The sequence below is a fragment of the Emydura macquarii genome, unplaced genomic scaffold, assembly GCF_026122565.2.
Source record: "Emydura macquarii macquarii isolate MOO-44397 ecotype Brisbane River unplaced genomic scaffold, CSIRO-AGI_Emac_v2 contig_729, whole genome shotgun sequence".
NCBI classification, from domain to species: domain Eukaryota; kingdom Metazoa; phylum Chordata; order Testudines; family Chelidae; genus Emydura; species Emydura macquarii.
Genome location: NW_027130866.1, coordinates 605,596 through 619,831, shown reverse-complemented (window position 1 = coordinate 619,831; position 14,236 = coordinate 605,596). Strand labels below are relative to the sequence as shown.

General features: G+C 44.5%; 1 protein-coding gene across 6 annotated transcripts in view; it reads left to right on the top strand.

Moving 5' to 3' along the window:
- Window positions 1-14,236, top strand: part of ATP13A3 (ATPase 13A3) — a 107,383-nt gene that overhangs the window by 71,935 nt on the left and 21,212 nt on the right. For all 6 annotated transcript variants that reach the window (XM_067542820.1, XM_067542817.1, XM_067542821.1 and 3 more), the window contains 8 exons: window positions 3,361-3,485; window positions 4,811-4,989; window positions 8,716-8,838; window positions 8,930-9,009; window positions 9,929-9,971; window positions 10,078-10,187; window positions 11,468-11,564; window positions 12,673-12,745. In XM_067542820.1, coding sequence (XP_067398921.1) covers window positions 3,361-3,485; window positions 4,811-4,989; window positions 8,716-8,838; window positions 8,930-9,009; window positions 9,929-9,971; window positions 10,078-10,187; window positions 11,468-11,564; window positions 12,673-12,745 — 830 coding nt within the window. The remainder of the gene's footprint in view (window positions 1-3,360; window positions 3,486-4,810; window positions 4,990-8,715; window positions 8,839-8,929; window positions 9,010-9,928; window positions 9,972-10,077; window positions 10,188-11,467; window positions 11,565-12,672; window positions 12,746-14,236) is intronic.

Below are 14,236 nucleotides of genomic sequence, written 5' to 3'. Positions count from 1 at the left end.
GAGCAGGGCATGCCCTGGTCACCGGGCTTCAAACTGTGTACCTCCTGCAGGAAGGCCTTTCTGCTGACCGACCCTCATGATAGTTGCCTAAAGTGCCTGGAGGAAGCTCACTGTAAGGACAAATGCAAAATTTGTAAGGCTTTCAGACCTTGGACCCAGAAAGACAGAGATCCACTTGAAAGCCTTCTGATGTAGGCAGCACTCAGATTGGTCTCCGAATCAGCCCGTTCTGCTTTGGTACCGAACATGGCATTGGTGCAGAGCACGCAATCGGCGCCGGCCCTGCCTCGGCACCGGACTTCTTCCTCTCCATCGAGGAAGGAGCAGCAAAAGCAGCACACAGAGCGGGGATGCTCCCCTGCACCATCCAAAAAAGTGGGGTCGAGCATGGGGCCACACCAAAGCCAGACAGTGGAGACTCACTCGCCACCGTCGGAGCCTATGTCTCCAACCAGAGAGCCACACTCAACTCCTGGGAGTAGCAGGGGGTCTCTGCACCTACCAGCGCCATTGACACCGGAGGTGTTTCAGGCGGCATGGACCTTGTTGGCCTTGCCACTGCCCTGCCTCTGCCCAGAGAGAACGGGCCGGTGTCGCAGGGGAAACCCCTGGTTGGCTCAGGCGAGCCCCAAAGTGGGGACGAAGATCTCCAACCACTCGGTCGCCCCGGGTGGAGGGGTCGACATGACACCGCTCCCCTAGAAGTCGCTCCAGGTCATGGTTGCCGGAGCACCCCGCATCGGCAGGGCACGGACCAAGGTCACCCTCCCGGCACCAGTCACGATCCCTAGCACCAGGCAAAATTTGTTCCAGGAGGCGGCACCTCTCTGGGTCACATGCACGAGGCCGTTCCCCAGAGGTAAGTCAGCACCGCTCTGACTCACCGGCACTGAGGAGTTCACCCACACTGGTGTGGTGCAGAACCCAGTCGCCAGAGGCCGATTCGGCACTTAGAGGGAAGCAGTGCCATAAGTCATCGGTGCCCAGGTGCTGCTCCGGGCGCTCCAATTTGCAGTCGGAGCATGGTTCCCTGCGTCGGCACCGGTTGCGGCACCGGCACTGGGTCTCGTTGTCATGATCAGTGCCACCAAGAGGCGGTTCTCCAGAGTGCCAGAGCACCCACAGGTCGGGTCATCGCTCCCCCACCACTCGGCACTGTAGAGCGGGAGCCTCCATGGCAGCCCCACCACAGTCGTCTGACAGTGAGTTGGTGTCCTCCCAAGAGGATGGCCGCCGGGCGAGTTGTCGCCATCATCACTTTGGCTCAGGCAGCCCTGGGATGGCCTCGAGCAATGGCCACCCCAATGGCCGTATTGGGAATCCTGAGGGTTTCCGGTCCGGCCAGGTCTACAGTTGATCAGGTCATCTGGGGTGAGATCTGCACCATCGGCGCCAGAGAAGGGCCATCATTAGGCCAACAACAATGATTCGGGCCCCCAGGAAGGGACCTCTGTTGGGGCCCCTCATCAGCAGGAAAGGATGCCACCACTCATCACGCCCCTCCACTACTCCTCTTACTCAGAAAAGGCAGTCACCCAGGGACACTCGGTGATTTCAGGGCACATCAAGAGCTTCTCAAGAAGGTGGCTTCCAACTTGGGATTGGAGGTGAAGGAGCTGAAGGAGGCATCAGACAGTCTCTTTAATGTCCTGGCAGCTGCCGCCCGGGTTGCCCTCCCTGTGCATGAGGGATAGTGAAGGCCCTGTGGCAGACCTCTTCCTCAGTGTCCCCAACCTCTAAGGGGGCCAAGAAAAAATATTTTGTCGTGGCCAAAGGATTTGAGTACCTTTTCACCCACCCCTCTCCCCGTACCCTGGTGGTAGATGCGGCCAACCAGTGGGTTAGGCAGGGACAGCCCGGTTCCACACCCAAAGACAAAAGATAACAAGAAATTAGACCTGTTCAGGAGAGAGGTTTATTCGACGGCAAGCCTGCAGTTTCAAAATGCCAATCAGCAGGCTCTCCTGGGCAGGTACAACTTCAATCTCTGGGACTTGCTAACGCGCTTTGCGGACGCTTTGCCCCAGGAGCAGGCGCTGGACTTTAGTACATTCCTGGGGGAGGGTATCTCAGTGGCCAGAGCAGCTCAGTGGCCAGAGCAGTGCTGCAGGCATCGTCAGACACAGCACACTCAGCGGGCAGAGCCATGGCCTCCACCATCTGCATGTGCAGGTGCTCGTGGCTGCAATCCTCGGGGCTGTCCCAGGAGGTCCAACAGTGCATCCAGCACCTCCCCTTCGACGGGTCGGGCTTGTTTTCAGACCAGACGGATGAGAAGTTGCATGGTCTGAAAGACTCGAGGGCCACGCTCCGCTCCTTGGGTCTTTATACATCCCAGACCTTTAGGCGCCAGTTCTGTCCTCAGGACCAGCAACAGCAGAGGTACCAGCCACAGCGGTTCATGCCCTACAGACAGAGGGACAAAAATAGGGGATCTAGGAGACGTCATCCAACGCCAGGGTTCTCCTCAGCCTCCCAGCAAGGGTCATCTAGGCGATCCGGTAATCAAAGGAGGTCATTTTGAAGGTGCGCCCGAGGGTGGCGTGCCAGCCTGTTCCCTGGATCCCGTCCGTCCCTTCTTGAACCGCCTCGCTGATCTCCCTTCCCCCTAGCTGCAGCAAGGAAATTGCACGCATCCTGTAGCCCCGTGCACTCCACCTGGCTCCCTTCTGCAGCCAAAGGGACAGGAGATCAGTGCTCCCCTCCCTCTGGTTTCAACATGGACCCCAGAGCCTAGGGACCTAGGTGGAGCACTTTGCCCTGCTACAGCCAGTGGGAGGGCAGAGCTGATCTCCTGTCCCTTTGGATGCAGCAAGGAGCCTGCACTGGTCTCGTAGCTCCGCAGCAGTGCACTGTGCCTGGGTCCTTGGGCAGTGACTCCCTTCTGCGGCCAGCAGGAGGGGAACAGCGGGCCACTTTGAAAAACTCCATGGGCCACTTTTGGCCTCCGCGCATGGGTTGGGAACCACTGCCCTGTATGCTCTTGTATGTGGCACAAGGCTGCATGTGCAGGCTGAATGGACAGAAAATCTCCAGTCAAGAACTCGAGGTGCATGATCACCTGAAGTGGAGCACCCACCGGGGGACACATCTCAAAGAAATACAGTTACTACACAGAGTGAGAGGCTGCTTTTTCACTTTTGTGATTTACATTTTATTTTTTCTTAAATAAATAAATTGAAAATAAACAGAAATTATTTCTGAGATCACTGATGAAGCTGAATCTTTTTATTTTTCACAATTAAAAATAAAATCTTTCTCTTTGCTTTTTCGGTAAAAGCATAGGCAGGTTATTAAAAACAAAAAAAACACTACATCAAGTAGCTGTAATTTTTCTGAACATGTTTTTCCCTGTTACAGAGATGCCATTGAAAGCAACATGGATTTTATGGGGTTGATTATAATGCAAAACAAACTAAAACAAGAAACCCCTGCAGTACTTGAAGATTTGCATAAAGCCAACATTCGCACGGTCATGATCACAGGTTAGAATATAGTCAATTCAACATTTGGGGAACAAATAAATGTATTGTTTCGAAGGGAGATAATGCTTTCCTCCACATCTATGTGGGGTTTTATATTTAACATCAATGACTCTCCAGCATGTAAAGCTGAGTTGTTTTTAGCTCTTCTGGTTCAAGTTCACACTTGTATATAAAAAAGATTTGATATTGTATAGAAACAAGAAAAGAAAGGGACCATGAGATTTTTGCTTTTGGTAGCTGAGGAGAGGAAGTATGATCTTGTGATAACCCACAAGTCTAGGAGTCAGGAGATCTAGATCCAGTTCCTTACTCTGCTGTATACTCACTATGTGACCTGGGGCAAGTTATTTAACAGCTCTGTGCCTCGGTTTCCCCATCAGTAAAGGAAGGGTGAGGCTTAGTTCAGTAATATGTGTAAATCACTTTTGAGATTCTTGGAAGGAAGGTGCAATGGAAATTCACAGTAATATGATTTGTACTGTGTGGTAAAAACGATGCATTATTTGTAAAAGTGTTGTATAGATACACCCAAATTCTACTTTACTATGATAATATTCAAGAGTAAACTGTGAACAATGCTGCAGCTGATTCTGTTGTTCCTGTGATTGAATGATGGTGGTTTTTTGATTGAATTAATAGACCTAACATATGGTCTTTTTGTATAAAGAAAAGTTCCCATCAATCTGTTCTTGAACCATTCCTTTGTCTGTGATTCCTATAAGTTAGACAAACACAAGCACTGAGAAAAAAATTATACCTCTCAAATCTCTATTAAGCAAAATGGAACTTTTGTTCAGCTGTGGGTGGCTGGTAAGATATAACATGGTGATCAACAGGAGATCCTCAATGGGAGGAGCATACTTGTCAGCTATTCCCATTTTAAGCAATTTTATTTGTCATTTTATTGATGTGTTCTGAATAAGCTTTCCTGCTCCATGGTATTTCAGTAGAGTTAAAAGTGGTGTGTGTCCATCTGCCGCTTTCACTCTTTCTTCAGGAATATTTCCGTTTATAGCTTTTACATATTGGTAGGTATGGAGTAGACATTGGACTTCTGCTGCCCATGCAAATGGCTGTGGATGTCTTGCAGAAATGACACTCTGATACCATACAGTCCAACTGGCATTGCTATCCTGGAGGAAACAAAGGTTTGGCTGTGAAATAGCAAAGTGGGTCACGCAGACATTGATGCCACTCAATACAGTCCTGCTGCGCTGCTGTTTTAAAGCAGGTTTTACTCAAGTATGATCCTTTCCTGATGATCATCTATATACTACATTGCCATTTGTTTAATGAAACCCTTTTGTACTTTATTTGCTCAACAGGTGATAACATGCTAACTGCGATCTCTGTGGCTAGAGACTGTGGAATGATTCTACCTCAGGATAAGGTCATTATTGCTGAAGCACTACCTCCGAAGGATGGGCAGGTTGCCAGGATAAACTGGCATTATGCAGATACTCGCACAAAATGCACTAATTCATCACCAGCCATTAACTCACAGGTAATTTCAGCATTGCTTTACCCTGTGAAGGGTTAGCATGAGATTTATGGCTAGCCTCATTTATTGAATTTTCTTAAATCATTCCAGTAAGTTGCTGTACAAGTCATAATAAACGCACTACTTAATTTAACTCCTAGACGCCGACTCCATGGGTGCTGAGGGGCTGAAGCACCCACAGGGGGAAAAGAACGTGGGTGCTCTGCACCCACCAGGATGTAGCTGTTGGCAGCTGGCGGCCGCTCTCTTCCCCTAGCCACCCCCCACAGCTGCTGCTAGCTGTTCCGCTTGCTCAGCCTGCTGCCAGCAGATCAGTGACTATGCCTCCCTGCTTCCGCAGGGGCTGAGTCGGGGCAGCTTCAGTTGCTAACAAGGAGGGCAGGCCCATCTTAACAAATTAACCACCACAAAAAAAAGCCTTAGAGATGTGGGTTGTGTGTACTGTGTGAGTGGTCAATGAGCATTGTAGCTGCTGCATCTTCCCCTCCCAGCCAGACTATGACCCCAGGCAGCAGGTAAGGGAGGGAGGGTGATGTGGGTGGGTGGTGGGCAGGGGGAAAGTGGTAAAGCCCCTGCTGCCTGGGGGCAGTGAGTCCCCGCCACATGGAGAGAAATCTGCCTGGTGGGGGGAAAGGAGCCTGCCTCGAGCAGAAGCTGGGTGGGTGAGTGGGGGCAAAAGTGTTGCTGCCACCTAGGGAAGCCACGTTGGGGCGGTTCCATGACCCCCATGCTGCGGCAGAGCCGGGGGAGGGGGAAGACCCGCTGCTGCTGCTGCCTGGAAAGCCACATGGAGGGGAGCTGGACCCCATCCCTGTGCCCTGGCAGAAGCTGGGGAGGGGGGAACCTTGCCGGCCACTGAGCCATGTGGGGGAGGAGTGGAGCTGGACCTGGACCCGGACCCAGGCCCTGGCAGAAGCTGGGGAAGGTGGGAAGGAAAGCAAGAACAAACAGGAGTGGGGAGTGAAGTACCCCAGGGCAGGAAGACGCAGAAGGGAGGCTAGATTGGGGGGAGAGGCAAAGGGGAGGGAATGGAATGGGGCAGTGAGGATTGGAGAGCTAGTGCAGCAGAGCAGGGGGATAGAAAAGAATAGGAGAAACCAGGGCGAGAAGGAGGGATTAGAATCAGGAGGGTAGAACAGAAAAAGGTGATCAGGGGAAAGAGAGGGAGAAAAGATCAGTGAAGGAAAAGAAATAATGGAAAAACAAAGCAGGCAGTAAGTTAATCATATTGTTTTACAGAAAGTTAAATGGCAAAAGATTTACAAGCAGTATTACAAAGAATAGGATTTTAAATGGCAGCATTAAGCTTGGGAAAAAAAATGGGGTGAAACCCTGGCTCCACTGAAGTTAATGGAAGTTTTGCTATTGACTTCAGTGGGACCACCCTTCCACGCAGCATTCTTTGATGATGGGCATGGAGGTTGCTAATGGCAACTCTGGCTGTGATGAGTGATGGACAGCGGAAGACAGAACCCAGGGTTTCTGCAGGTGGGAAGTGGGCATATACTACTTTGTTTTTATGTTTTCTTTTTTCAGTATTGAATCTGTGTGTTTTGAATATGTTTATATAGAAACAACGTGTAGATATGCATCAGATGGGAACATTAAGGGACTACAATAATAAATTACTTGTAGTCTGATTACATGTAACAGACACACATTTAATAACTAGAATGTGAAAGAAGTTTATAAAAATGCTGAAAGCAGCCTCCTCCCAAAACTGGCAGAGCTCCACCCCAAACACACACACCTTGCCCTTAAGGCAGGAAGGGTCAGAAAGGAGTGAGCAGCAGGTGGGAGGTGCTCAGGGGAGGGAGTCTAGGGTGTGGGCGTGGGGCCTTGGGGATAGTGTTGGGGGCGGGGCTTTGGAGAGGACAAGGTAGGGCACCCACTGGCAAAACCAAAACTCAGCACCTGTGATTTAACTGAAAATGCAGTGACATGCAATCCCAGAAGTAAAGCATAATACTGCCATTCATAATACTGGGCTGTTTTAGAACCACAAACTGTTTGGGGGGAAGAAAAATCCCATGATTTGATCTTTCACTGAACTCTACTTGGTTTAATTAACAAATAAAATTCAAAGTTGTGGTTTTTTTTAATTTTCAATATGGAAAAGTTATTTGAGGCCTTTTGAGGAAATCCTGGATCAGATGCACTCTGCTGACCGGCAGGGTGTGTCGCTCCATTGCAGAAGCTGTCCATTGGCTAGCACACCAAAGTCCTAACCAGGGTTGTAGCTGGTAAGCCATCAATTAGCTGTGGCAAAGCAACATGATTTTAAGGCCATTAGTATACACTTCAAAGTACACTTAAAAGATAGATAGTAGTAATAGTAATATTTATATTGCTGTTCTCCTTCAAAGCACTGTGCAAACATGAAAATAACGAAACTACATTGAAACATAACTCTGCTTTTGAGGGAACAGATCTACTTAGTGGGTTTTATCCTCTTTGGAAAAAAGTAAATATATTGACATATCTCAGTCAACAGCTTTACTAAACAACTGCCTGCTTAAAGATACCACCCCAAGATACGGCTAATTATTACACAGTGTTAAATTGCCTCCATTTAACGGCTTGATCTTGTTCCCACTTGAGTCAGTTAAAAATCTCCCATTTGTCTTCAGTGCTGCAGGGTAGTGTCTTAAGTGACCACCTTTTCAAAGCAGCAAAAACCTGCCCAGTTGCACACTGGTCCCGGACACAGCAGCATCCTCACATACGAGACCTGTGATGCAATGTCATCTGAGCCCAGAGGGCTCTGCACTCTGTGTGCTCTAGTGTTGCTTACTGCTTTAAGTTTTAAACCACCAGACAGCAGTAAAATATCATAAATCACAGAAGATTAGGGTTGGAAGGGACCTCAGGAGGTCATCTAGTCTGACCCCCTGCTCAGGACCAACCCAAACAAAACCATCCCAGCCAGGGCTTTATCAAGCCAGGTCTTAAAAACCTCTAAGGTTGGAAATTCCACCACCTCCCTAGGTAACCCATTCCAGTGCTTCACAACGCTCCTAGTGAAAAGTTCTTCCTAATATCCAACCTAGACCTCCCCCACTGCAACTTGAGGCCATTGCTCCTTGTTCTGTCATCTACAACCACTGAGAACAGCCTAGCTCCATCCTCCCTGGAACCCCCTTTCAGCTATTTGAAGGCTGCTGTCAAATCCCCCTCATTCTTCTCTTCTGCAGACTAAACAAGCCTAGTTCCCTCAGCCTCTCCTCATAAGTCATGTGCTCCAGTCTCCTAATCATTTTTGTTGGCTTCCTTTGGACTCTCTCCAATTTGTCCATATCCTTTCTGTAGTGGGGGGCCCAAACTGGACACAATACTCCAAATGTGGCCTCCCCAGTGCTGAATAGAAGGGAATAAGATCCCTGTTACTCTAGACATATGTTAAAAACATAACTAGTAGATTGGCGTTGCAGCTGCAGGTGACCCTTTCGTACATAATCAATCTGTAATTATTAAAGGGTTTGTTCCAAAATATTTATTTATATATTTGTAATTAACTATAATAAATCATGGAATTTTTGCTATTTAATAAGTATGATTTAATATTACAAGGTTTCCTGCAGCTCAAAGTAAAATTCTCAGCATCCTTTATTAAAGCTATATTTCTGAGGATAGCACTTCCATTGGTCCTTTGTGTAGGAGCTTAGTGTTTAAAGAATATGGATAAGTATGTTATGACTAAAGTAACCTTAGGTCTTTGTCTTGATACAGGATATTCCGATTAAATTGGTCCATGAAAGCCTTGAGGACCTCCAGCTGACTAAATATCATTTTGCAATGAACGGAAAGTCATTTGCAGTGATACTGGAGCATTTTCAGGACTTTGTGCCCAAGGTTAGTAACTTGATTGGTGTTTCTGGCCTTTCTGATGATGTGCAAATTTTGCACTGTGACTAATGTTGGTAAGCAATCTGTTATCTTTCAGCTGGTGTTGCATGGCACTGTGTTTGCCCGCATGGCACCTGATCAGAAAACCCAGCTAGTGGAAGCTTTACAAAATGTAGAGTGAGTATTTGTTTGTTTATGATAATGTTGTGTGTTTGCTGTATTAAGAAGATACTCTGTTTTTCACATAAGAACATTTTACTGTTTGAGCTGTTTACATGTAGCCTGGTGAAAAGGCTAGACTCTAAAAGCTTCTGTGCTGGCAAACCAGACAGCTGTTTAAAAACCAGTGTCATCTCCTGGAGGACTGTGAAATATAGCTTTTTTAAATAGCTGCTTTTTCAGGAGATTGTAACTGAAGAATTCAATGTGGTGCAGCATTAATTTAGACTAAAGCAACATTAAATTGACCAACGTGTTTCTGAGGCACAATAAAACATCTTGTTACTCGGCTTAGTGAACAGTTAATATCCTCATTTAATTTCCCCTTATTAAACAAGTAAATATTTATGGGATGAATTCTGTTTAATCAGCTATTCATATCCTGTCAAATTGGCTCCTGGTCTCAAGCTCTTGCAGTTTTTTAAAATGGAGATTAGTCTAACGGCTGGTTTCCTTTTGCAATTGTATTTTTTTCTGATGTAGGTCTTTCTAATGTTAGTGATAGTTTGTCTGATACCGTAGAAATAATTTGTTGAACACATGTAACCAAATATTGCTAGGTGCACCTTCCCCAAACTGTAGAGGCAGCATGGCATAGTAGAGTAAGTTTGGGAAAGGTAGTCACAAATTTCTGAGTTCTAATCCTGTCTATGGCATTTACTCGCTGCTTGAGCTGGGGCAAGTCACTTTACTTTTCTGCCTCAGTTTCCCCATCTGCACAGTGATAATAGTAATAACCTGCTACATATTGAGGATTCATTAATGTCTGCACCACACTTGGAAATTGTAAACTGGAATATAGGTGTTCAGTATAATGGAAATAAGTATTATAGTCATGGACTGAAATAAAACGCTGAAACTTGTCTGTTTTTTATAGTTACTATGTTGGCATGTGTGGAGATGGTGCAAATGACTGTGGTGTAAGTACACTTCTATTTTGTTTAAGGAGCTATTGTCACATTACTGTAAATTTTAAAGCTAAAAGATTATTAAAAAATCTCCAACTACCCTTATGGTACCCGGCAGGCGCTGAAGAAGGCCCATGGCGGTATATCATTGTCTGAACTTGAGGCTTCTGTGGCATCACCATTCACTTCCAGAACTCCCAGTATTTCCTGTGTGCCGAACCTTATCAGGTAATGCAGCTCAGAATTTTCAGCAAACTGGTTCCCAGAAGTAAATGTAGTTGATATAATACTGTGAGCAAGGCAATATCCTACATGCTGGCACTGTGAAATCAAAGCATTTCATGCCTATTTTTCTGCATATGCTGTTGAACTTCATATTTGATATGAGAGGGGCCCAGTTTGGATCCAGAGGAGCAGATATAACCCTTAATATTTCTTCTCATTTAATGTAAGGGTATTCTGTGAGTCATGTATTGCATTTTCACAGCATGATCCCATATGTTACCCCAATTTTTGTCTATGTAAAATTAATTTCTTCCTTAAAGTTGTGAGAGAGCCTTTAGCTATCCTAAGTAGTCTGCAGGCATATTAAATATCCTAAGAATTAATTGCTTTGCTGCCATTAGAAATTAGGACTAATTTTTTGGAGTTTACAGGATGCTTTAATTAACAATTCTAATATATGTGCTCTTGGAGAGAGACCATTCAGGACTTAAAATGCTGTACTTTCTGCCACATAGTCTGTTCATAGCATGAAGTACAGTTCTGCTTTGAAGAGTGGCAGTAAAAGATGACACTTGGGATTTCATGTTTGTGTCTCAGTGATTGGCGGATCAGATTTTACTCCGTTTACATTTATAAGGTGTCTCTTTCTAGGTGTGGTCAGTCCCTGCAAACTCAATCTGGGAACTGAGAGGCAAGTGATGTTCTTTCCTCCTTGGGCATAATCCTCAGCAATAAAAATTCTTCAGGCAACTTCTGCCCTTAGTGATATCTTTGACAGAAACCTACTGAATTTTTGTCCGAGCACCTGGAACTTGGTTAACAACTTTGCTGATGCATGAGCCAGAACAGAATCTGGTTCCATCTACCACAACTGTGTAGGTTCTGTAATAAGTACTCAAAAGTAATTTGTGTCCCTGAAGTCAGCAGATCAGGGAGCATATCTATTGAGTAAAAACATGCCACCATAGACATTTTTCAGAAGAGAGGTGCACCCTTAACTTTACTGATTTTTCCAGTGAACCTTTTTAAAATTAAACAGCATCAAGCAGAAATTTGATGAGTCTCTTCTCTGTAAATGGCATGTTCACAGTTGTGATCTGCTGGCCAATGTATTCTCACCCCTTTTTTCTTTTCAGATTCTTCACGTCTTTGACCTTTCAGTCTTTAGTAGAAAACATCTCACTGCATTTGCTGTTCTGTTCAGTGTTAGCTATCTTTTGCTAACCAGGGTATAATTGTTGGCTTAAATGACTTTAATTATATGAATGTATTTGTTTTCACAGGGAAGGCCGTGCCGCTTTAATAACTTCCTTTTGCGTATTTAAGTTTATGGCTTTGTACAGCATTATCCAGTATTTCAGCGTTACCCTACTATATTCTGTGAGTATTTGGCAAGATAACACTCCAACATTATTAAATGTAATTCAGAAGGTTTAAGATAAGCAAGTTAACCTCTGGCTGGTTCAAATTAATGTATTGTAAGTTTCTTTGGGACTTGGTGATTATGGTAAGGTTCATCTTGCTTTCATCTCTAAATAATGTATATAATGGTCATCGAAAATCATTACAGCTTTGCCTTTGAAAACTAGCTAACATTACCACAGTATTCACAGTATTTCATGTCCTTCTCTATAGTTGGTATAGGAACTACTGTGGTAACATTTTCTGTTTGTTAAATGTGGAAAAAACCTACTACAGATTGAAACGGCTTCAGAACTGCTGTGGCAGAAGTATGTACCTAGAAGATAGAGCAATAGAGTACTAAAACCTAACAACATGTAGAACGAAGACCTGTTTTCCATCGGTTACCATGCCATATTATCAACAACTAAGAAAGGAATAGTACTGTAAACAAAATAACACATCAAGAATGACATAGAGCTTGAGACAGAACAACTGGAAAATATTGAGCTGATGGGGAAGAAAATGGGTTGGGTATATTTTGGCAGAAATGACAAAATGACTTAATTTAAAGGCACTCAGTGGAAGTTCACTCCACTTTAATTGTTATTGGTTAATTAAACATCTGTAACTTTAATTCAGAATACCAGTTAGTAGTAAGGGAGTTTTGGAATCTCAGCTTTTGAGCAGTATGCTGTGAGTAGATTCATGGGATTTTCTTGTATAGAATACTTGGGCAACTTCAGAGCTTAAGATAGCCTTTGTTTGCTGAGTAACTGTATAGGCAGCATTGTTGTTTGCTAATTTGGCTAAAGAACAACTTACACTTAAAAAAAAACTACCTAGAAAATGATTTGAATCTGCAAGCTTTTGTGTACAGTACATTGCTACCATAGGGTTTGATCCTGCAAGGTGCCCAGTACTCCTGACTCCCACAGAGTTTGGACACTCAGTCCATTACTGGATCAACCTGTAGTTTATAAAGTTTCTGTGCAACTATTCATGGAAATAAATGTTTTTTAAAAAGCTGTAAAATATTTCTTAATGTGAAGAAATGAGTAATATTGCTCTTTTGTTTTCTATATAGATCCTGAGCAATTTAGGTGATTTCCAGTTTCTTTTCATCGATCTGGCAATCATTTTGGTTGTTGTCTTTACCAGTAAGTATTGTGCTGAATTACTCCTGATGTTTTGTTTTATTAGCAATCAGCTGTGTAAACAATTATGAAAAAAGAGCAAATGTGTGTCTGAAGCACATATTTATTAACTTTTTAACATCTTGTTAAATATTCCTACTAACATCCACATGACTTTTTTTTGGTACCTGAATGTACCATCTCAAAGGTAAGAGTAAACTATATGATAAAGTACACAAGTTTCTGACACAGTAGGTGTCCACCTGCATCTTTTTTCCTACGGTTCTGCATGTCGATATAGCATGGGAGGGAGATGGGGTTATTTTAAAAAAAACCTGAAGGTAAAGAACCCTGTTACTTTGTTTTGAATCCCATTATTCGCGTAAATAGTCAAAATGAACGCTGCTAGTTATGTCTGCCATGTAAATAAGTATTTTCTTGGTTCTCCTTATGCAGCCACAGGTCTTTTGTGGCCCTTGAGCTTTTTATGTGATTTCTGCTTTCATTCAGTATTACTGAATGATTTATAGTTACTGTTTCATTGCTGGATGTTCGCCCAGTCTCTGTTCACTGGGGATGGGTAGAAGAAGGGATTGAACTTCCACACCCCCACTTGACACATACCAGCAGGCAAGAGCACAGGAACCTCCTTCTTCCCTTCCTATTCCAGGAGAGAGAAATGCCGTTAGTGTCTGCCCCTCTAGAAGGGGATGCAGGAGTAAAAGGTGAACAAAACCATGGGAATATGCTAAAGACAATGTCTGAATTAGAAAATCAAATGCTAACGTACTACATTAAATGGAGGTGAGCTCCGGAATGCGACGTGTCACCACACACAATTGATTAACAGCCATGATGTCATGAATGCGGCTCTTGGCTGTACAGGGAGGCAGAAATTTGGCTAAAAGTGAATAGGAATTATTTAAACAGCTACGACTCTTTTCATCCAAAAGATCAAGGTGCGATTATGTTTGGTTTACATTTTCACAGATAGATTTTTTTATGCACAAGAGATTACATTCTCACCTGTGCTATAGACGTGTGTGTTTATCCACACTTGAAAAGCGTGCAGATAGTGATTAGCTCAAGGAATATTAACAGTAAAATTATTGGCCAGTGTTAAAAAATAGTTCTTGAAATTAAGGTATACTGTCTGGAGACAAAGACAGGGACCCTGTAATTGCTGCTGATTCTTACAGGTGCCATGAAGATGGGACAATCAGTCTACCACTCCTGTTACTCTGGTCCCCCTATTCCTTGGTTCCCCTGGATACCACAATGATGGGTTAACCAATGAGAGGCTGGTTCTCCCCATCTCTGTGCCAGCAGCCTATTAAGATGCGGCCTTTTGCAAACTGATGAACATTACTAGGACTCAGAACCACCAAAGTAACTTGGGATAAAGTAAATGTCTAAAAGTCCTAAGTAGAACATTCTAAAGCGATGTCTACACTACGAGGTAAGGGAGTCCCCTGCTCACATACACACATTTGTTCCAGCTCTTATCAAGCTAGT